General features: G+C 43.2%; 1 protein-coding gene across 1 annotated transcript in view; it reads right to left on the bottom strand.

Annotated features, from left to right (window-relative positions):
* LOC308333423 (SH3 and multiple ankyrin repeat domains protein 1-like) overlaps nucleotides 1-16708 on the bottom strand; it is a 35973-nt gene extending 19265 nt beyond the window's left edge. The window contains exons 1-15 of the mRNA XM_080789821.1: nucleotides 16195-16708; nucleotides 12467-12670; nucleotides 9639-9710; nucleotides 9448-9556; nucleotides 8258-8409; nucleotides 7895-8062; nucleotides 7440-7481; nucleotides 4940-5056; nucleotides 4670-4747; nucleotides 4444-4510; nucleotides 3557-3747; nucleotides 2290-2414; nucleotides 1403-1542; nucleotides 981-1094; nucleotides 588-666 (exon numbers count right to left, since the gene is read on the bottom strand). Of these exons, the coding sequence (XP_080645947.1) occupies nucleotides 588-666; nucleotides 981-1094; nucleotides 1403-1542; nucleotides 2290-2414; nucleotides 3557-3747; nucleotides 4444-4510; nucleotides 4670-4747; nucleotides 4940-5056; nucleotides 7440-7481; nucleotides 7895-8062; nucleotides 8258-8409; nucleotides 9448-9556; nucleotides 9639-9710; nucleotides 12467-12670; nucleotides 16195-16677 (2141 nt within the window). The 5' untranslated portion in view covers nucleotides 16678-16708. The remainder of the gene's footprint in view (nucleotides 1-587; nucleotides 667-980; nucleotides 1095-1402; nucleotides 1543-2289; nucleotides 2415-3556; nucleotides 3748-4443; nucleotides 4511-4669; nucleotides 4748-4939; nucleotides 5057-7439; nucleotides 7482-7894; nucleotides 8063-8257; nucleotides 8410-9447; nucleotides 9557-9638; nucleotides 9711-12466; nucleotides 12671-16194) is intronic.
* Nucleotides 16709-23836: the final 7128 nt, after the last annotated feature.

Genomic DNA, 23836 nt, shown 5'->3' on the forward strand with positions numbered 1-23836 from the left:
TCCACTCGTGTGACAAAGCACAGCTGGAACCCCAGCGTGGGGGACAGCAGTCAACGAGGTTCAATGTAGCTTTGTCTCCATACTGACTTAACTGAGAGACAGCAGGCCTCAGCTTACTGTTGCCTTGACTTGCACTTAACTTATTACTCTTAGTCAAATAATATGTTCAAACGGCAATACTACTACTAGTAGTAGTAGTACTAGCATTACTACTACTAATAATAATAATACAAATAATAATCCTGCCACCCTAATTAAAACCAATGCAGCCCGTTTTGTTTCCGGCTGCCTTTGTCCACCTTCTCCTACCAAACCACACCGTTTGCCCACATCTCACCGTGCACAACACCACCGGCATGGCTGTCCAGACATAACGCACTACTTTGCATTCATGCAACTCTCATATTTACTGTACAGTTAGCATTTGCATGAAAAACCATGTTATTGCGCAACATTTCACAGCGATGCAAATTACATCACATTTTAGGCCACACCCCATTCCACTGTGCGCGCCGCACACGCACACGCACACGCACACACACACACGGGGCGGGGTTGACAAAAATCTGAATCTGGTCAATTCCTACCTGGGCCCATCGATTCCATCATAGGCTCCCACAGTGACGTTTCGGAACAATTTCCTCTTGGCTTTCTCACTGCGTGTATCTGAAAAAGACACACAGGCACAGTGACGTGTGGGCGCATCCCCACTTCCAGCCAATTTACTCCTGACACGTTCTTTGTCTTTCTATAGACGTGTTGCCTTTACAGCAACACTTCTGAATCTAACAAATGCACACTGAATGCATTGTGTTATGTTGGTGGTCGCATATCCCGTGTGGCTAGCTGTATGCAGTCACTCTATGCACCCTAGATGTAATGAATGAAATGATTGATGGATTATTGATGGTCCTCCCGCCTTCCAGTTCATTAAAAAAAATACTGTATTAAGATGAGACCTCCGACTGATGTTGCCCCACCTGGTCGATTGTCCTTATTGGGTGGTGCCACCTCCTCCACACATTCAGATGGGAACCAGCCAGTACGGCCTTTCACTGTACCCTCCCAGTAGCCTCCCTCTCCTACACTCAACACTGAGAGAGAGAAACACGCACACACATGCGCGCACGCACGCACATGCACACACACACACACACACACACACACACACACACACACACACACACACACACACACACACACACACACACACACACACACACACACACACACACACACACAGAGAGAGAGAGAGAGAGAGAGAGAGAGAGACACACACAGAGAGAGAGAAAGAGAGTGAGTGAGTGAGTGAAAGAGGGACAGACAGAGAGAGATGATGAGACAGAAAGACATCCAAATGTACACTGTTAAATCGTAACCTGTCCGGCACATTGAACTTCACCTTTCACTTTGTCTCCTTTGCTGAGGTTGAGCTCTCTGTCTCCACTGGCATTGTGGCCACGAGTGGCTACATACACCCTCCCAGGTACCGCACTGTACATACGCCTCATCTGACCACCGCCAGCCCCTCCTGAGGTCACACTACAGAGAGAGAGAGGCACAGAGAAACCAAGACGGAAAGAGAGAAATGGGGGAGGGAAACAAAGAGTGTTAAGACTCTAATTAGACTAAATTGTAGGCTACAGAAATAAAATACATTCAAGAGGAAAGATCTTACAACATGAGTCAGTAAGCGTGACTCATGTTGGTCACTCACCAGCTCGTCCCTGCCCTTTGCGCACCACCCGTCGCTACTACCGATTTTAACGTATTTTTCTTCTTCACAGTTTAAGTTATTACTGCAGGATTGCAGATGTTTGGGATGTCAAATTAGTAATGATCAATAATAAGTTCTTATTACAAAACATTTGAAAACCAAACCAAACCGTTTGCAGTACACCCATCTGACCACTTAGTGGTGATCAGATAGGTGGGCCGCAGTTTATTTTAATGATCAATAATACAATTGTGTTGCGGCTTGGATCAATGCAACTAATGTAGTATATCCTATTTATCTGTATCACAATGAAACATCATGTTTAACGTTTTAACGAAAGAATACCATGACCTATTGTCATACTTTTTTAATATTAATGCTAAATCGTCAAAATCAATCTTAGTGTTTTTGCCAATTATTTGGGGGCCAACTTGCAGTATCCTCACTGCCCAACAGTGGGCCCTGGCCCACAGATGGAGAATCGCTGCAATAACAACACTGTAAGATCACAACCTCTGGGAGCATATACTGTACAGTCTTATCCGTTTATGACTTCATCATGGGCTCCTCACCCCTGCCTGCCTCTTGTCTGCCGTGGTCTCTCCTCAGTGTCGCTGTGAACTCCTCTGCCCCTGGAGGGGGAGCGTGTCCGATTCCGGGGGCTGCTGGAGCTCCTCATGCCTACCGAAGCTCTGCGCTACAGACACAAATAATGCACTTCATGTTAGGTGGAGCGGGAGCTACCGTTTCATTTAGGCTTTTATTTTGAGTGTAATTTCCTGTGAAGCGAGTTTCCCTATGTATAATACGTATTGTCCAGATACATTTTTATTTGAGTTGAAATTGATTAGCAGTTTAGTTATTAAGACAATAATTGATGACAGATACACAAAAGACAGATGTGGTATTTTATTCCAAGCGATTTGGGTTCAAAATCAGCTAAGAATTCAAAGACTCGTTAGATGCTAGAAAATTAAGATGATGAGAGACAGCATTGGCATCGGTAGAGCATGTGTGACTTAACAATAAGTGCTGAAAAATCTATGCAGATTTTTTATAACACCAAAAAGTAAGCAGTTGAAGCAACAGAAACAATGTTGGAGAGGTTGTGAAGATGTAAATGTGGATCACTCACATGTGTTTTGGAAATGTCCCAAAATGGAAGATTTTTGGAAAATGATACATGATCAGATACAAAAGATATTGGGATATGAGGTGCCTATGAAGTGTGATGTTTTGTATTTAGGAAACTTGATGGGGGGTAAGATTCGAGGAGAGGATAGATATTTGGTAAACATTGTATTGGCGGCAGGAAAGAAAGCTATCACAAGAAAATGGGGACAGATGGAACCTCCAACACAGGGACAATGGGAGGACTTGATTCAGGAGATACATTTCATGGAGAAACTGACACAACGTCTGAGGCTACAGGAAGAAAAAATGGAGGACAAATGGTCCAAATGGACAATATTTAAGAGTATGGGGAAATGAGAAACAATAGCAAATGCCTAGAAAAATGTAATGTAACAAGCAAAGTTTGAAACGCAATGTCGATGCCTTTTTTTATGGTGTTGTTGTTTGTACTGTAGCCTATGTTTTCTTCTGTCTTTTGTCTTTATTGAAAAATCAATAAAAATGTAAGTAAAAAAGAAAAAAAACAATAACCGGACTGACTTCAAATGGTGTTTGTAAAAGACAAGACATGTGGAGTGATGTGCAGTGGGACAGAGGCGACTAACAGAGCAAGGTAACATATTAGATGTCACAGGTACAATCTAATCTCAAAAGTCATAAAGGTCAGGAAGACAGCATCCACCTATGACAATCTCCTCTGAATACCTGTGCAGGGAAGGGGTTGGTTGAAGTCTTATTGGGCAGTGGCATGGGGTCCCCCCTGACCATGGGGTCTGGCTGCATGGTATTATCACTGTTGGCTCGCAGCAAGGGATGGGGCTGGAGTAGGGAGGGAGGCAGCGTGCGGGCACTCTCTTGGCGTATGGGAACATACTTTGGGGATTCCAAAAAGGGCACTGGGGATAGAGGTGTGAAGGGTGACATTGAGGTTTGTGGGGCCGGGGGGGGGGGGGGGGGGGGCGCATCATAACAGTGAGAAGTGAAAAGGACAGGAATGAAGAGAGTGAGGGTTACGGTAGTAATCAACAAATAAAATAAAGTCAACATATGTTATAGAAGAAATCTCTCTATCCCATAACAGTATACTTCCATTGTCATTTTTGAACATTTCCCCAATTTTGACATTTCTCCCCTGTGTGCATATAGAGTTCCATTTGTACACTTACAGATCCATTGGTTCCTAACTATCCATCATAACTGGGAACCCCCTGGAGCTCCCTCAAGGACCCCTGGGGGTCCCTGGACTCCCACTTTGAGAACCACTGCCATAAGGGTCCATTTGGTGGTTCCATTTGTACACTATCAAAGTTATGGGGGTCTTAATTAGTATCATCAGTAACTATAGTAACTACAAGTAGGGAAGGGCCCGGAAGTAGGAAGACGTATTGTGTTTGCTAGAGGCTGTGGAGGCAGCCCGGTCTCAGGTACTGTACCGCTGCGCCACCCAGGCACCCTTACATTACAATTTATCTAAATAAAATAAAATTGTGAATCAGGGGGTTTTAGTGTTCACAGGCAGTGGGATTCAATTATATTTAATAGATAAGACCCTTAAGTCCCTTCAAGGGACTAAGTTCAATATGAAGGCTTACCTACGTCAGAATCTCGATGGTTTTTGATTATTTCCCCAAGTTCAAAATGACCGGACATTACAGCGACCTGCAACAGAAAGACGCACACATGTACACATAAGCTACACTATATAATTATGTACACACATTCACACATGGATTAACGCACGCAAGCGCACACACACACACACACACACACACACTTCAAATGTGACAAGACAAGCTTAATACAAAACATGTTCATTACCTGGAATGGGGTTTGCCCATGTTTGTTCTTTGCCTCCTTACTGGCTCCCCTGTACAGAAGGACACGCAAACAGCTTTCCTGATTGGCCAGAAAGTGAGCGAGATAGTGTTGGTTAATTTAATTTACCAGTGTGAGGCGTAAACAAATCTTTGGAAAGAACATAGTAAATCCTCAGTGTTCATTTATCAATGTGTAACTCAAATCTAAGGGTCCATTAAGTTAAATGAACACTGTGGATGTCAGTGTATGTTCTTCTGTTTCCATACTTGCCTTATTGTACAGGGCACAAATGTGAAGTGCAGTGTTCCCTGAAGCATTCTGGGAAGCGGTGTCAGACCCATAAAACAGAAGGTGTTCCAAGTGCTGGGCAAGGCCGTTCTGGCAGGCCTTTCAATACAAATGGATGCAAAGGAAAGAGTTCAAAACTGGCAGCAACCGCAGCATCATCATAACATGTAACAGGAGGCACCGGGATAGAGGGAAAGAGGTTTAATGAAGAAAATGAAATGAAAGAAAAGATAGAGATAAAAGACCAACAGAATATATTTCAGGCCCACATTTAGATCCAAAATTGCCCTTACATGAACACAGGTCAGAGCAGAGGGAATTACATCTGTACAACAGAGCGTTGGTTACATCTGTATGACAGCGACAAGCAAGAAAACAACAGAAAAGGGCCTCCAACATGCCAACAGGTTTCCTCATATTTTTGTGCAGCAGAGTGAATTAATAGTCTTCAGGACAGGATCAGACTCAAATAACATTCAATAAAAACAAAATGAAATATCAAAGCCAAAGAAAAGTAGCACGACAACCGGCATACCGTCAAAGCACACAGCTGCTTACAGTTGACTGCTTATGTAATTTATGAGCATGCATCAGAAATACTACTACAAACAAGAAAGGGAAAGGAGAAGAAAGGGCCCATATCTCTGCCAGGCCAGGCGGCCTAACTTGGGCTGTACAAGAGGCAGAATGTCACATTGGCAGGGGTGTTGTGTGACATTGTTTCAATACAAAAAGCATGTACAACATGTTGTTGGAAACATGCACTTCTATATTGTAAGACATTGTGTTATCATGGCAAGATTACGTTATTAGAATCTGTATAGGCGTATATGTGTAGATCACAGCATAAAGCTGTTGGCCTATGATAGCAGCATTTATTAGTGGAGCTGAAAGAGTTATAATGTGGCGGAATAAATGCAAATGTTTGTCATAGCAGCAAAAATGATATTATTGCATTTAACAATGTTTCATATGTTCTTCTTTACAGCATTATAAAGTACCAGGTGGCAGACCCCAATAATATTATTTACACTGATGCAATAAATTGTCTCTCCCTCTCTCTCTGTCTGTGTGTGTCCGGTGCATGTGCAGTGCACACATGTCACAGTTTGGCACATTAAAGGTAGAGTAAGTGATTTCACTCAAAAAACCTTAGGTTTCGTTTTTGGCTGTGGGATCAGGATAGAGAGTCAAAAACTAAACCTAAGGTTTTTTGACCACCAGGGGTTAACTGGGGACAGGGAGGAACTCCTTATATGGTCAGCACACTCTATAGTAGAGAGGATTATCACAACAAAACAAAAAAATAAGTGATATTTGAATTAAGTGAAATCACTGAATATACCTTTAAATAATTGGGCTTTAAATAAACAGCCTGTCTGTCCAATGTGCATACGACAGAAGTGCAGATGTGTCTCACTCTGTCTCTCTGCACGCATGCATAGCATAGGTATCACAGTGTGTGTGTGTGTGTGTGTGTGTGTGTGTGTGTGTGTGTGTGTGTGTGTCTGTCTGCATGTGCATTAGGTGGTCTTTCTTTGTCTTTGTGTGAGATACGTGTGGACATGCAGTACTCTGTCAAACAATGGTGTCGGGATGAAGCACGCTTTCCCTTGCTAGTATAGCAGATCCCATGTGCCAGACGGGCAGCTAGCAAACGATTAGCTGATTCTACTTGTATTATTCCCCACCACGGAGTAACCTCGCATCAGACTATCCAGCATAGCTATCCACCTCGGAGGACAGTCAAGACGGGCAGTGTCGGTAGGCCAATCAAAGGCAGGTGAGGCGTTACCATGCCTATGCTCGGACGCAAACTAGATTCACGCGATTCTACTTAGCCTTGTGGAAATGTATCCCATTCACAGGAAATATGATGCTGATTGTTGTAGTAGTCACACACACACACACACACACACACACACACACACACACACACACACACACACACACACACACACACACAGGAGCGAAAACATACTTGTCCAACTGCCGTTCTGGACTGGTGGAGATAACCGTTACTGGCAATGCACCAATATGAGCACACACTAATAATAAAAATATAACAGTGTTGCAACTTGATGTGAGCACACAAATAATAATAAAACGTGGAGTTCCAACTTGATGCAATAGTAAGCAGGGTTTGCTTGAGAAGGTTTCTCCTGATTTGTTGTATTTTATTTCTTTATTTTTCATTTTGACTTTCTTTCTCCTTTTTTGTATTACTCCAACCGTAACAATGCAAGGCAGAGTATTTTAATCCTGGGTGGAGTTTCATGAAACTTGATGGGACTGGGAAGAATTATCAGTTGCCACGAAAAGATGATTAACTTTTGTGTCGAAAAGCTCAACAACTGTCAAGTTCACAATTAAGCCCAAGGACAAAATTAACCTACATAATCGGTCATATCTCATGAAAAGAGAGTTGTTGGTGCATTTGCTCTGAAAGCTTGATGAGGATGGATGAATGGGTGATGGGTACCTTATGTATCTCTTCCATTCCATATTCCTCTTCATCCCTGTGCTATTTGGAGACAGGAGGGAGGGAAGGAGGAGCAGATAATGGAGAGATGAGTGAGACAGAACGTGCCTCAACTTAGGGGCGGGAAGAGAGGGTGTGAGAGAAGAGTCAAAGAGACAGAGTTGATGTTAAATGAATACAACATTGATAAGAGAGGGAAATGGCATTGTGCTACATAACAAATTAGAGAGAGAGAGAGAGAGAGAGAGAGAGAGAGAGAGAGAGAGAGAGAGAGAGAGAGAGAGAGAGAGAGAGAGAGAGAGACAGACAGACAGACAGAAAGAGACAGACAGACTATGAATGGGAGGGACTTACTGTATATGAAAGGAACAGACTGGTGACTTTTTACATAAAAATATGAAAGGAAACCATATGACAATTCAGAGACAGACAGACAGACAGACAGACAGATTTACCTGGTGTGTCTCCTCCCAGCCATTCTCGTCCTTCGTACCTAGCCTGGCCCTGTAGTAGAGGAGGGTCTCGCAACAGGAGGTCTCGCCTCCTGCAAGCACGCTGTGGTACAGCGGGGTGAGGAAACAACGATCTTTGTAGTCCGGAGATGCTCCCAGAGACAGGAGAGCCTGCCAAGGAGAGCACGACACCATGTAAACCAGTGTGTGTGTGTGTGTGTGTGTGTGTGTGTGTGTGTGTGTGTGTGTGTGTGCGTGCGTGCGTGCGTGTTTCATACAAATTAATACACATCTGTCTGCGTGTATACATGCTACAGTACAGCTGGCTGCCTGCATGCATGTGATTTAGTGAGCGGTCCTCATTACCAGCAGCCCAATGTGATTTTGTGCTCTAACAGCTCTGTGCAAGGTTGTCAGACCATCTCTGGTCCTGAAATCCAGATGGGACCCGCCTTGGAACAGCACGCGAATGACTTCTGTGGACTGTCCTGACTGCACCGCCACGGAGAGGGGGCTCTCTGCCTCACAGGGGGAGACAGAAAGATATTATGTAATTGTGGTGGTTATCTAAGTTTAATGTATGGGAGGAGTTATTGTGACACATTGTGTTCCAGTATGAAGGGTGCTTCATATGTGTTCTTGTCAAATGCATTTTGAAGTTAAAATGACAGTAATAATAATAATGATTAGTAGTAGATGAAGAGAACAAAGAATAACAGGAAGAATAAGAGGAAGACACAACGGACATGGAGAAGAAGATGATGAAAAAGAGGATAAAAAAGAAGAGAACAAAGAAGAACAATAACAACATAGAAGTGTATATTTGTATGTCTCTAAATGTTATGAATTGAACAAGGTGGACCCTCTTGTAAACAAGTCTAGTGCTTTATTGGTCGTCCACTCAGTTAAGTTTTTTGTATCGAGTTGTGCATGAAATGTACTGTAATTCTGCAAACTGTTAATAAATACTTCAATCATCAAATCAATCAAACAAGAAATATGAAGTAGTACCTTGAGGAAAAGGAAGAATCATAACACCCAAAATAAACACAAAGAAGAAGAGCAAGACAAATAAGGAGAACACAGAAGTACGAGAACATGAAGACAAAGAGGAGGAAAAGGATTGAGTGTGACTGTCAGTATGAGCTCACCTTAATCGCATGACTTATCAGTCAAAAAAGTGAATGAGTGATGTACTCTATGATAGGTACGGAAGAGAGCAAAATCACAGCTGACACTGACAGCCAAGAGCAATGCAAGTGCTTTTCATGTCCTACCTTTAAAGCCCTTTTTTCTGTCACTCTGAAAATAAAGGATAATCTTATGGGGAGAACAGGATCAAAAGCCTTTTTTTATTTATTTATTGTATTTGCCTTTATTTATAGGACAATAGACTGACAGGAAATGGGGAGAGAGATGGGGAATGACACGCAGCAAAGGTCGTTGGGATGGTCAGTTGCAGCCTAGGTGCCTGGACCGCTATGCCAGTAGCCCGGGTCAGTCTCTTGTTTTTCAATTGGGAGCCAGGATAAATCTCTCAGGGCAGTGTAACTCACCTCCAGTGTCAGGGTCATGGAAATTAGGGTCGAGGCCTTTCTCCAGGACCTTTGCTATCTTCTCCACAGCTCCTGTTTGAACGTACTCAAGGAACTTTTTCAGATTGGCCTGAAAAGGAGGTAGAATCCCCTCGTTTGTAAAAGCAATGGCATTGTAAAACTGGTACTTTCAAAAGACTTGTAACGGATACCTTGGTGCTCAGTTTGGAGAGGATTTTCTCATCCAGATTTGTCTGTTTGTAAACCCTGGTTTTGTACCTAAACTGTGGAACATAAACAAAACAAAAAGAATAATGTATTTTCTTCTTTTTTTAAGGTGTGTATTATATCCATAAGCTTATACAGTAAATATACAATTTACAATTTAGGCATAGCAGACGCTCTTAATCCAGAGCGATTTACATTAAGCAAGAACAAAAGAGCATGGCAATATATCATATACATAGGCCTACAAAGTAGTTGAATCATACGTAAACTAAGAACAGTGGAATATCTATATAATGAAACTATGCATAGTGCGATGTTTATATAAAATGCTATAAGTCTACATAAACTGCTATCTAAGTCTACATAAAATATTCTATCCAAGTCACATAAGTTGAGCCTTTGCATACGCCTGTAGGAGGTTGAGGCTATGGGCTATGGGCTAAGATGGAGTCTGAAGAGGCGCGTTTTCAGACAGCGGTAGAAGATTGGGAGTGAATCTGTAGATCTGAATGATTGCAATGGGAAGTGCATTCCATAGTTTTGGAGCCAGAAGGGAGAGTTTGGGACGTGCGGAGCGTTGACCCGGCGGTACGTCCCTGCATCGGCTGATCTGAGCGCAATATACACAGCACCAGGGAGAGATCAATTTGTGATAGACTATATTCAGAAATATTTATTGATAGACTGTACCATTCAGAGTTGTCACAACCTAAGCCTAATTATTGTAGTATTATATCAGCTGAGTTATACTTTGTTGTGCATTGTGTCACGCACCGAAAATAGCCAATCTATGAGCTCCTGAGTTTGTTCACCTCTTTTCAGTGCGAGATGCTGGAGAACTACTAAGTATGAATAGTTCTTACCCGTTCCTGTGCTGTTCCCTCTGGGCATCAATAAAGTTTGATCTTATCCTATCTTATTTAAATTTGATCAGAGCCTGTGTGTTGCTTGTGGTCACTAATGTAGATTGTATTGACTGAAAGATCACAGCTGGGTGAACTTTCACTTTGTTATACATGATGTCACAGTACACAAAGCCATATTTAAAATAGCCTACATGTTTCCCAACTACTGTATGTGATTTTCTGCTTTCAACACAAATTATGAACATATTTCTGAGCCCACAGTTTTAAAGTAAATTCACCTGCAGAGGGCACTGTAGCATCGTTGTACAGTATGTGTGAGTAAACCATAGTAGAAATCTATGGCATGTCACACCCATTCACAACAACCCACTTAAAAGCCACTGTTGGGGAAACAACCGCTTCAGTTTAGAATGAGTAGGTTACATCTATAGCAGTGGCTGTACTGTTGGTTTTCATTTAATAGACCCTTTTCACAGCAGCCATTTTGACATAGTAGGGTAAACACAGCTACTTGACCTGAATGGAATGATACTAATTAAGGAGGTTCTGTTCCATTCAGGTCAGAGTCATGGTGCTAAATGGAATGGAACATGAATAGGTATAATATATATATATCATGATATTAGACTGGATATTGTCTGTGATTTGGGATATTGTACTATTGTGATATGAAATAAACGTGTTCCATAAAATATAAATATCGGATCGGGAAAAATCAGTATCGGCAGATGCTCGGAATCAGATCGGAAGCAAAAGAATGTGATCCCTAACTCAGAGTACACTACTCCGAGTATGAAACTAGAAACAGGGAAGTGCCAATGCAAACAATTTCCCCATCTCCAATAATTCAGTCCACTGATGGTCACAGAACTGCATCTTCTTTTGTTCTTCTTTTTCTTCCCTTCTAAATTTAGAGTAGCCAATTACCCCCATTTTTCTCCCTAATTTAGTCATTGTGCCAAGGAATTCATTTTGTCACTGCTGTCGTACTGCTGACTCACCTGCCAGTGAGGATCGAGCCCCCACCGGGAGGACTTAAGACCTTTGTCCTACTCCTCCCGCCCAACACTTCCTGCTGGCCCGGTACCACCCAAGCTCATATGAGTACATGCAGTGACAAATATCACCCTTCCCGCCCGGCTTCCCTCCCCGAACACTCTTAAAGGGCACCTACGGACGGCTTCCCTCCCCCGAACACTCTCAAAGGGCACCTACTGTACGGACGGCTGCAATTCCAAACTGGCCCCCGTAAAATCCCACCCCCTTTTCCCCTCACTGTGTGTTCTTTTCCCCTTTTTACCTCCTCTATGATGATTTCCTGTTTTTGGCTATATAGAATTAGAAGTGTATATTTGTAAGCCTCTAAATGTTATGATGAATTGAACATTGTAAACAAGTGAAATGATTTATGGTGTTGTCCACAGTTAAGTCTTGTATTGAGTAGTGCTTGCAATGTACTGTAATCCTCCAAACTGTTAATACATTCTTCAATCAATCAATCAATCGATCAATCAAACACGGACCAATTGGGTTCGCATAGAAGCACAAAAATGCTGGATGAACAGAACTGCATTTTCATCGATTGTGAAACCTCAAGCTTTCAGGAAAATAACGGCAGTCAATGCCTAAACTAGTCAAGGTATCACACTCCCAATTACAAGTTGTTTCAAGACACATTACAGCAATGCTGTAATACAGCATTATGTTACATGACATTTAATACATGAGAAGTCAAATCTAATGCATCACTCTGTCTTATATGTCCATATCCCTTATTTATTTTCAGTGAGCAAGTATCAATTTGAGGTAAAATTCCACTGTATGCCTCTGCATCCCCATACTACAGTATAAGGGTTTGAGCTAGTGCTGCACCAGCTCCCACTTATTGGAGTTCAAACACTGTCCCTAATGTTAATGACAATGAAGACAGGTATGCCATACAGTACCTCCAGGTAAGGTACCCCTTGCTCGAAGGACTGTGGGTAGTCTCGCAGGGGGTGCTCCTCGTCCAAGAACTTGGCCTCTCTTCCTTCCCCAGCTGGCTGGAAGAGGCCATAGTTATGGACGTCCCACAGGGGCTCGCTGAGGGAACAGATAATCTGCTGTTTGGCGCCCCACACCATGAAGTCAGGGTCAAACTGGAGACACCTCTGAAAGATAAGGTATAAAATAAGTGTGCCGTGCATGTGTGCACACACGCGTCTATCTGCATTTGATTGGAGTTGTTTCCTTACACACACACACACACACACATACATTTGTTAGCAGGTCACTGAAGTCAGCATGGGTTGACATATAAAATGACATCCATTATTAGGTTATGAATAAGCTCGACTGCACTGCCTGTGCACAAGTTAGTGTTTTAAGTGTGCATTAGAATGGCACGTGTGTGTGTGCGCGCACACACGCTTACCGGTATGTGTGCTGCATATGAATGTATTTTATCTAAATAATTCATCAGCTGCCATATTCATTGAAGTAAGATGACTTACAGGAGGTGGACTGGTTATTCAAGCCACATTATGCAGTACTGTTTGTTTTCAACCAGATGGAGAAGTTGGGATTCTCTATACTGGGTAGAAATATCCACTTGGCTATTTTTCGGCTTTTATCCTCCCATACATTAAACTTAGATCTCCGCAATATGAGAGAAAGTGGAGAAGTCGTATAGAGAGTAAAGCCTCTTTGCGTCTTGCGTCTGTGTGCGAGCATCCGCGACAGGCTGGCTATGGTCACAGTCCACAATATCTTTGATGTTGTATGTGCATCTGGTGTGGACCTAATTAGATTTCATGGTGATGCACGTGCTCCATTCATTTTCCGCCCAAGGATTATGTCCAATGCATTTCCTGGGGAAAAGGACAAGCTTTTCATTTTTGCCAATTAAGGTCGGAGCTGCACAGAGTTCACCTGGCAGGGCATTTACAAGTACTGTAATGTCTGAATGAGATATGGATTTATGCTATTGTTCCATTCTGGTGACCTGTGAGTGAAACGGCAGAGCTCAGCACAATTCTACGTCCCCTGTAAACCCCCCACCACTAACCCCCCCCCCACAACCACCCACACACACACACACACACACACACACACACACACACACACACACACACACACCTCTCTCTCCCTCCCCCACCTCTCCCCACCAGGTCGCTCTGTGTGATGCTGTAGCCAACACTATTGGCATGGCAACCGGTACATTAGAGCAGCCAGGCACCCGTTGCCGTAGCAATGACTCTTGGTGTCTCCTTGGGAGGTAAACCGCATGAGGGTGTGTGTGTGTCTGTCTGTCTGTCTGGGGGGTGGGCGCTTTATTGAGATGGTGTAGTTGTAGTGTCAACATTTCGTTGCTGTCAAGCAGAAACCTTGTATCTCTCTTGTATATGTTTTTTTGTAAATGTATGCCCTAGACTGTGTCACTTAAAAGTAGTGAAAATAGTAGATCGCTATGAGCTTGTAGATCAGCTAATTTCTAGTTTTTATTTATTTTACATTCATAATAAAAATGAATCGTCTGGTACTTGGGTGTTATAGTGGCAAGACCTTCCCACCACCACGGAGGTTGTGGGTTTGAATCCACCGCGTCCGTGGTGCATCCGGCTTTGTCGGGTATCTATGCAAACATAATTTGAGTTCCCAGAAGTTCTCGCATAAAAACGGGAGAATGACGGTTCGGGCTGGGGCGGCACCTGTCAGTTGAGTCACCCGAGTGTTGGCTGGGAGGACTATGACGAAAGCGCTAGGTCCTCCTGGTGGGGGCTCCTCAATGGAGGACTATGAGAAAGCTCTAGGTCCTCCCGGTGGGGGCTCCTCAATGGCAAGTAAGTCAGAAATGTGTAAGGGGATAATGGGGGAGAGATAATTGTCTATTCTAAATACAAATATAATATTTTGGACATAATGAGCGTTTCACCCGATAGTGACGATATGTATAGGATGGAGGATGCAAGTGTTGTCTGAGTGGCACCATGCCGTTATCAATGACACTGAGACATGATTCCTGCAATTTAAGTTTGTAAATACATCGAAGATGCGAATGTAATCCATTCCTAATGGATGAAGCCTTGGCCTGGAAGAGAGGTCATCAGGTGGTCTCCAACCTTCTTCCAACCGTGTTTCAACCCTCAACCACTACACTCTCCAGTTGGCGGGTCAGCAGTGATTGGCCAAGTCACTGCCCATCTCCTCCAGGCTTCCAGCTATAGACAAGTCCACGGTGGGGCACCCCAGGCGCAGCCACCACCGAGGCGCAACCAGCACCGGGAGAGAGGTCAACACCTGGCCAACAGGGAAGTAAGAAACCTGCCGGCCAGGTGCAGCAAACCAGTGCTGACCACACCCCAGTGACCGCCGTGCCCAGGGCACCCCCCCCCCTGCGGACCGCCCACTGTCTTTTCGCTCCTGGCAGAACGAACAGGAAGCTCTCTCTGCCTTGTGCGTTCTTGGGGGATAGCAGGCACTGAGAGGTCTCTAGGACTATGGTTTGCCTCCTGCCTAGTGTCCTCCTACGTCTCACCAGACTGTTCGTCTGTGCGGTGTGCATGTATCCGTCCTTGTCCACACTTGGCCTTACTCTGGTGTATTTGAGTCAAGGGAGCCTTCTCTGCGTCAACATTTAAGTAGAGTTGTTCTCATGGTGGGGTTTTGTTATTCCTACTATCTCTCTCTGATTATAACCTCTCTCCTTCTTTCTCATTCTCTTTTTCTCTCCATCAAACTGTGTTTCTAATATTCTCTCCTTCTCCCAGTGCCCCTTTAATCTTTTCCGATTACATTTCAGCTGAGATTTAGCTTGCTTAATGTTTGTAAGCGGTGGGCGGTATAGGAGCGTGTCAGCCAGTGGCTGACACAGTGCCCCGAGACCAACACAAATGGCTTACACACATTTGTGCCTGCCTCCACTGTCCCTCCCCCTTCCCCTCCCCTCTCTGGCCCACTACAAACTCATTAAAACCTTATTAGATAATTAGCAACTACTGTTATATTGAGAGCAGATTAGCTGACATGTGGAACAGCCAGAATGTTCAGGGAGTTGGAAGACGGAGAGAGAGTAACTTGGGGGGAGGGGTTGCATGCATTGTCACCTGGATGTGGAGTGTGTGGGCCCCTTAGAGTATATATGAATAGAGACGGCACCCGAGTTCTCCTCCCATCCACTTGCATTAAGTTGCTCTAAAGTGCATGAGGCGATTTCACTCCTCCTTCCGGGTAGGAACAGAGTGCATTCTGGGATGGATTTGCCCCAAACACATGAACGCGCTGCCGTTGACAATCATTGCACGCGTTCACGTGCGTTCACGTATGAAACAGCGTTCACGTATCATCGTGAAAAATGATAGTCAACGGCAGCGCGTTCATGTGTTTGGGGCAAATCCATCCCAGAATGCAACGTTCTTCAGGTTGAAGTTCCGCATGTCTGCCTGCCCTGCTGAAGTGTCCTAGACCTAGAGTAAGTGATGAATCCTGGCTCCAAGGGGCACTGTTTTGTAGCTGGGTCTGCACTTGAAATTGTATTATAACCCCTTAAACAGAGACTTTCCATATGAGAATCACTGGCATGTGGAGAGGAATTATAATATGAAAATAACAACAGGCAATGTGCTTAATGAACATAGTCATGCATATTGTAGCAGGCCCAGCATTAGCAAGCCCAGTCACAACACAATGCACCTACCGTTTGTTTGATGTCTGGGATTCCAATGCGGAACACCATCATAGTCAGGTGAGTGTCTTCCAATGGCGCTACTGTGGTCATGCTGCGCTCCATATGAGCCCGCCTCTTCTGCAATGCATTGGTTGTTCCGGGGTGATGGAGCTGCTGATTGGTTGAGATAACTTTATGATGATGATGATGCTGCTTATTCATTGGCTGATGGTGAGTGGGGACTTGATTGGAGTTACCCCTGTTCCCCGGGTTGGCCGACCTCAGTTGCCGCTCTGCCCTCTGCCTCCCGACAACAATGGCCGCCGGCTTGCCCCCATCGCTGCCTTTCCCCTCCCACGATTGTCGCCTGGACCTCAACTCCAACTCCTCCAGTTCCTCCAGCCCTCCGTTCTCGTTGAAGCGTCCACCTTCCCTCTGCTCGTCTTCCTCCTCCTCATCATCCCCGTCCTTGTCATCCTGTCCATTATAAAAGTGCTTGTTATTTCCCAGCATCCTTGGCTGAGCGGGGGGTCACTGCAGAGAGCGCAGAGGGACACTGCTGTCATGGCGACGTGGCGTCATGGCCGCCCCATGTGGCTCCCATGGCTTCCTCCTTTGAAACATGCTGTGGACGAAGGCAGAAGCAATGAAGCAAGAGTGAAACTCTGCTCAGAGGTTAGTCTGTAGCACTTTAATCAAGGAGTAGTGGAGTACAAATGCTCAACATCTCACTCTGCACCGCAAGAACTTGTGTGTGTGTGCGCGTGCGCGCGTGCGCGTGCGCGCGTGCGTGTGCGCGTGCATGTGTGTGTGCGCGTGCGTATAGGCGTGTGCGTGCGTGCAGGTGTACGGTGTGTGCACGTGCACTGTAGTACTAATCGATGTCGAGGGTGCCATTCGAGGCATTTGAGGTGAAAGACAAGTCCAATAATAGAAGCACTAGCCAGAGGCAAAGCTGGTCCACATATTTCCATTTGGCTGCTGGGAATGCATGCGGGAATAGCTATATATACATCCAATGAATTTGCATCACAGATTCATTGCTGGTGAGAGCGATATGAAACGGAATGTCCCGAGTGGTCAGGAATATTACTACTCTTGAATTAACAAAACCCAACTACAGTTTCTAAGAGACGACCCTGGACTAATGACTTGCAGTATGAGCCGTTCAAAATGTATTCATCGCTTTATTCTGCTGCAAATTCAACTGGTTGGTGCCTGTGCCGCTGTACTGTATGTTATGTTCTAGTTGAGTTACATTTCGACAGGTTGGTGCATCTGTATACTGTATGTATACTCTAGGTTACGTCCTAGTTCAGGTTGTAGTAGATAGAGTTTGGTGCAACAACTAACAAGGTGCCATTACAGCCCTCTGCAAATTGGGGCCACTGTCAAAAGTCACCTTGATGGAGACATACAGAAAAATATAATCCTTAATAAGTGCATTCATACAATATAAACATAACAGACAGGTGTTTTTCCTACTTCCCTACAGAGATCTTGTATGTCAATCGGATTTTTTTCACTTTTCTTTCCACTCACTGGATCAAAGATACGCTGTACTTCCTCATGTTAGAGGAAATAAAATAAAAAGGGGTGCCACAAAGACTGCTTATGAAGTATGGATATGGAATGCCTTCTTTAACCATATTGTAAAGAGAAAATCTAATTTCCCACTGTTCTGTAAAAAGGAAGAATTCTCTCAGCCGCACTCTCTGCACTGCAATCGTGCAATTATGACTTTTCTTACAAAAACATATTAAATAGCGTACTATTTTTTATTGCCTTTTTATTGTATGTTGTTTCTCACTATCATTATGTACCGTTTTGTTTATCTTTACTTTTTTTTAATATATCATACAGTATTGTAGGCCTACCGCTAATTATATCTAGTAAAACAAGAAAACATCACACTTGTATGAAGTGAGGTCCAGTGAGTAACTATAAAATGTATTGATTGAAACTTACAGTATATTTTAAATACAGAATTATGTTATGTACTGTACGTATATAGTACATTATACTGTACTAGACTGGTGCCCATTGGCCACCGGACTACTCAGGGATTTAGCTCAGCTTTTTTTTTAACGTATGTAATTCACATATACCTTTTATTGCTCTTCTGATGTATTGTGATGTTTTCTTTTTTTATATGATATTGTATTACTCGACGACACTGAAAATGAGTTTGATTACTATCAGTGTAATAAATAGTTGAAAATGCATGCACCACCCTATTATGCAATACCTGTTGTACCAGTGTCAGAGTACACCTTGTACCCGTCTGTCTGTCTGTGTCCCTTTTATATATGGGCAGGCCCATATATGGATATAAAGGTCGGTGTTCAGGACAACTGCCAATCTAACAGACTTGACGACAGGCACTCCCATCTGGTTCACACACACACACACACACACACACACACACACACACACACACACACACACACACACACACACACACACACACACACACACACACACACACACACACACACACACACACACACACACACACACACACACACACACGAGGCGTGACCATATAGGCATGGGTGATTAAGTAACAAACTGACGGACGGGAGATGCAGGTTTTCATAGTAAATGCGACCCACTGTATGGTTGCAAATTTTGCAATTAAACCTATCACACAGAAAATTGTTTTCTGTTTCTGAGGGGCCCCTATATACAGCTTTTGTCCCCACACGTCTCAATATTTGCCATTGACCATGAAAGGAGAAATTAGGTAAAATGTCCGCCAAATATGACATACATTTGTGGCAACACAAAGCGCCCCTCATTTCATACGGGTGTGATTTTTCTTGTTTTGCCGATGGGTTCCCAGATTGGGGTTATACTGACATACAGAGCCTTGAAGGTCAGGTTTCAACCCAGATAATTGTTTATAGTTGAATGGCAGGTTGGATGCTGGCAAATCAATATAGTGCCTAGTCTGAACATGTCCATGTCATGTCTGAACGCGTTTAAGGAAGTGTGCCACTTGAGCAGTTTGGATGACAGCAGAGATGCTATAGCTGTAGGAATTGACCGTGTCACGATTGAAGGACAGACCCCTGGGAGCTCGGAGAGTGACAGAGTGAGCCAATCCACCATGTGCAAACGTCTGACGAAAGTACGTCAGGCAGGGAAGACAGAGAGAAGAAGAGGAGTGGACCAATTAAGCAAGTATGGATGAGAAGCTGGTAAATAATAATAATAAACATATGAATCATTCTTAAAAAAAGAATATGCCGTGTGTGGGAGTTTCAAGCATGCATCCAGTAGCCTCCTAATAGAGCAAGGCTGTAGTGTCTGGAAATGATGAACAGTCAAAAGGAAACGTAAGCCCTATTTGTGGGAGAAGGAGACCCATGTTGGTGTAAGACTTACTTACACCAACATTACTGGCGAACACCTAAGCTCAGACTGAAGCTGTAAATTCACACGCATCACATTTAGCCCGGTAGACAAAAGTTGACAGACTGCTGTGTGTTAAGTTTCACAAGTCTTCAGGAGATTAACACTATCATTCAGGTTGCCCGCAGGGACACAAGCAGGTTGATATATGAACAAAGTGTCATTAAATATTAAAGAACGTTGAGTCTGCATTGGGAACGATAAGAAACTGGGGGGGTCGGGCAGAGGAGAGGCAGGGTCTAATTAATTGGGAAGGGGGGAACACATGAGAGAGAGAGAGTAGAGAGGGTGTTATATTTTGCATAAAGCAGTGTAATCACATTAAGACAGGGAAAGGGAATGAGAGCGCAATTGCCTTGGTGGAGCTGTAACGAGAGTGACTAGAGAAATGAGCTGACGGAGGAAGTAACCTAAAGACAAAACAAGACGAGATGAAAAGAGTAGCCAAACACCAAAGATGGAGTAACATACAGTAAACCCTCGTTAAAAATGACCAAATCTGCAGCCCACTTGGACTGAGATTAATATTATTCTAAAACACTAGAAATCTACAGGATATAAAATGTATTCTTTCCCTGCCATTCTTCTGAAAGAGATAGGCTACATGAAAGAGACTGCCCATTCAACCAGCTACAGTAATGTAATGTAAGCTGTGGCGTTTTCATACGCTAGCATTGTCTGATATGTAAATGTCTCATTTTTGGTGGCACAGTATATAAGAATTCCTCCTCCAGAGCAACTCTGCAGACCATATACTGTAAGTCACGTGCAATGGAAAATAATGGTGCGGTTGGTATTTGAACATTTCAGAAGCTGCTTTGCTCGTGGAAAAATCCCAGGCATTTGACAGTTTCTGCTACTGTAGGTACTGCAGCTTGACGCCCGATCATCAGAAGCCCTGTGGAGTGTAGACGCTACAGGGAGGATATGGACATGGGCATCTATAGCACACAGACAGCATAACTAACAGTGAATGCATGTTTCCGTACAGCAAGGTAGTTCCTATCATTTCTGCTTTCTGCAATTCCCTCGGCCTCCAGTCTGTGAGAATGAATGATTTAATCCCGTCCCGTGCTGCTACAATGATCACAAAGGAAAGGAGTGTCTTTACAAACTGTAAAAAAATGGTACAAAGGCAAAGGGATTCTTTAAAGAGCAGCTACACTGCTGTTTGTTGGTTTTAATCATGAAATAAAACTGTGTATATAAAGAATATAACTTTCGTTATTATTGGTTTATAGCTATCAGTCAGTCAGTCAGTCTGTCTGTCTCTCTGTGGTGGGTACAGACGCAACACAGAAGGAAGTGAACTGAAATTGAGATGAGGACTAGGCGCTGATTAATGTTGATAATGATGACAGAGATGGATATCCTCCCTCTGCATCTAGGATGAAAATATGGATGGATGGAGAGATCACAAGATAGTGCTACTGATACCTCACGGCTCTGTCTATCTTTGCCTTTTGGCCTGGACTGTCCTCTAAAGAGTGTGAGTATTTCACTTGCATTTGGTCCTATGAACCAGAATCCTACCCAGAATCAGAATCATATATCACCAAACCTTAACCCTGCCCCCACCCCATGTATTAAATCTCAAGCAATCCTAAAACAATTATTGTAATCTGATTGGATAGTTGTAATTGCGTATTGCCTCTGGACAGCAGGCTGAGAGAGTGAGTGATTGCATGTGTGTGTGTGTGTGTGTGTGTGTGTGTGAGAGAGAGAGAGAGTAATTGAGTTTGTGCATGGGTGAGGGAGGGGGAGAGAGAGAGAGAGAGAGAGAGAGAGAGAGAGAGAGAGAGACACACACACACACACTGAGCAAGCACTACTTGCAGGCACTTCACAACCGTTTACAGTCTATGCTATAGATATGCGGATATCCTTTTATCCATAATGGTGGATATAGCTCCTGTAGTTTGTGAGCATAATGATTTAAGATGTTTGGATGAACTCGTGCAGACCCAGTCCACAGTTTCCGTCAGGGCTATGTTCAGAAATCAATCGAGCATACAGAATGCCAGGGCTGATACTACTTGCATGGTCATGGTTGAATACATATTGTATGCAACCCTTGGTTTCAGTCAGCCTGGGTGATCTATTAAACTGGCACGACCAAACCTCTATGGGGATAATGTGACAAGCTGAATGTCATTGATTGATGAAGTTAGTGACACCACTGGTCAGCCAGCCATGTCGCCAATTCCTGTCGTTTTGACCTCGTCGTGATTGAACACACAATCTTGAGCTAGTTATTCAGCCAAGAAACGCAAAGTCACGTTGACTTTGGGCTGTTCTGGACACTTTTCTGTATTTTATGTAAAATGATATATTATTTCTCAATATTAAGTCAGTGTGAGCCTGTGAGGGGAGCTACATCCTGATATGTCTGTTCCTGTTCATCCACTCCACAGAAGCTTGCAAATTACAATGCATAGGCAAGACATTTTCTCACATTTTAACTACATCGAGTAGTCTCTAGACTAGAGCAGGGATTATCAACGAAAAATGATCAACTTAATATAAAATAGATGTTCAAGTGTAATGTAAAATAATCAGGTACTGTATATCAAAGGAGTAATTGTCTCATTAAGTCAGCATGCAGGCACTCTGCAGGTGTATGTGTGCATGTGGATTGTGGCAGAATACAACAGGTAGCTCAAATGAAAAACAAACAGCAAAGCTGTTCTCTATAGTCCAGAATTAATTAAATATGGCTTTACCTGAGGTGATGACACTGAACCAAAAGCCCAGTCACGTGGGTTGAGTTTTGATGCTTCCAAATTAGGCATTGAAATGAAACCCTTAAGTGCCATTTAAAGTGCCATTTATTCAGCACCAGTGATTCAATTTAAGCTAGCTAACACTTTAATCATTAGGTTTAAAGTTGAATGAATTGATTAAAGCACTGCATTGTGGCACTAATAAATGTTAAATGAGAAACTATTCTTTCTATGGGCCCTGACACGTGCTAATGAAGAATAAGTTGGCCTTATCATGGAAAAGGTTGAGAACCTTTGGTCTATAGAAGCCACGAGCACAACTCATACTTATAGGTGAGTTGTAGGTGAGTTGTAGGTGAGTTGTAGTCCAGTGTGAGCTCTATGAGCTCAACAGGAGAGCTCACAGATGGGTAGGAGAAAAGCAGAGAGTCAGGGTCTGTCTCTGGTGGTTAATAGGTGAACACATCTATGGACGCATAAAGCTGCCAAAATTAAATGGCATTTACAAAAAGTCAATTGAAATAAGATGAATGCTTTTTCATTTGCAGGTCATTAATGCATTTCTTGAGAAAAAAAAGTCTAAAATGCAATAGCATTTATCTTATTTCATTAGAATTTTCAAAATTGCATTTTCATTTTAATATTGTCCACTAATTAGCAGGGCATTTGAAAATGAAAAGCATTTATCTTATTTCAATTGACTTTTCGTATTTGCCAATTCATTTGAATTTTGACAGCTTTATCCTTCCATACACATCTGACCAACACTGTCAATGGGTGATCTAACAACGCAACATACACTAAACAGTAAACACATTTGCAAGTTGTGGATAATGTCCCTTAACCTTGTGTCACATATTCCATTTTAGTCAGTGCCATACCATCTAGAGCCTGCCTACTCCAAAACTGAATCCAGTATTTTCCACACATAGGGCCTGATTCTTCAACGCGTTTACGCTGATATAATGACGTGAAGCTAGCGGAAAGGCATTTACGTGGATTTCCCACATTAATTTGGAATTCATGGAAATGGCCGTGAACTTGACGCTCACGTAGGTTGGTCGGAAACTCCGTAAAATCCCACGGGACCTCTTTAGGTGGCGGACGAATTTACGGATATATTCAGAAGGCTTTAGTCTTCATGCTGAATCAATAAATAGTTCCCAAATCACAGATAAAATATGTAGGCATGTGTCCCGACCCTATAACATTGTTCAGCACATAAAAAAATGATATATAAAACTTGCACTTGTATGCCTATGCATGCATTCTAGAGGCAAGTCCCATAAGGAAACTGCCCCTGCAAGCGACACATTTTTATTTATTTATTAGGATATTTCTATAGCATGCGCGATTGCGCTGCTCACTTGACAGCCTTCTCTAGGCTACTCGCAGTGCAACGTGTTGTGAGCTTGTAGATCGGCTCCCGTGGACTCACGCTGCATGTTAAAAAACAAACTCACAATTATAATAAGAACATAGGCCTACACTTATCTGCATTCTGCACTGTACGAATCCAACATTGTTTAGTG

Source organism: Protomyctophum bolini, assembly GCF_963924005.1.
Source record: "Protomyctophum bolini genome assembly, chromosome: 18".
Classification (NCBI taxonomy): domain Eukaryota; kingdom Metazoa; phylum Chordata; class Actinopteri; order Myctophiformes; family Myctophidae; genus Protomyctophum; species Protomyctophum bolini.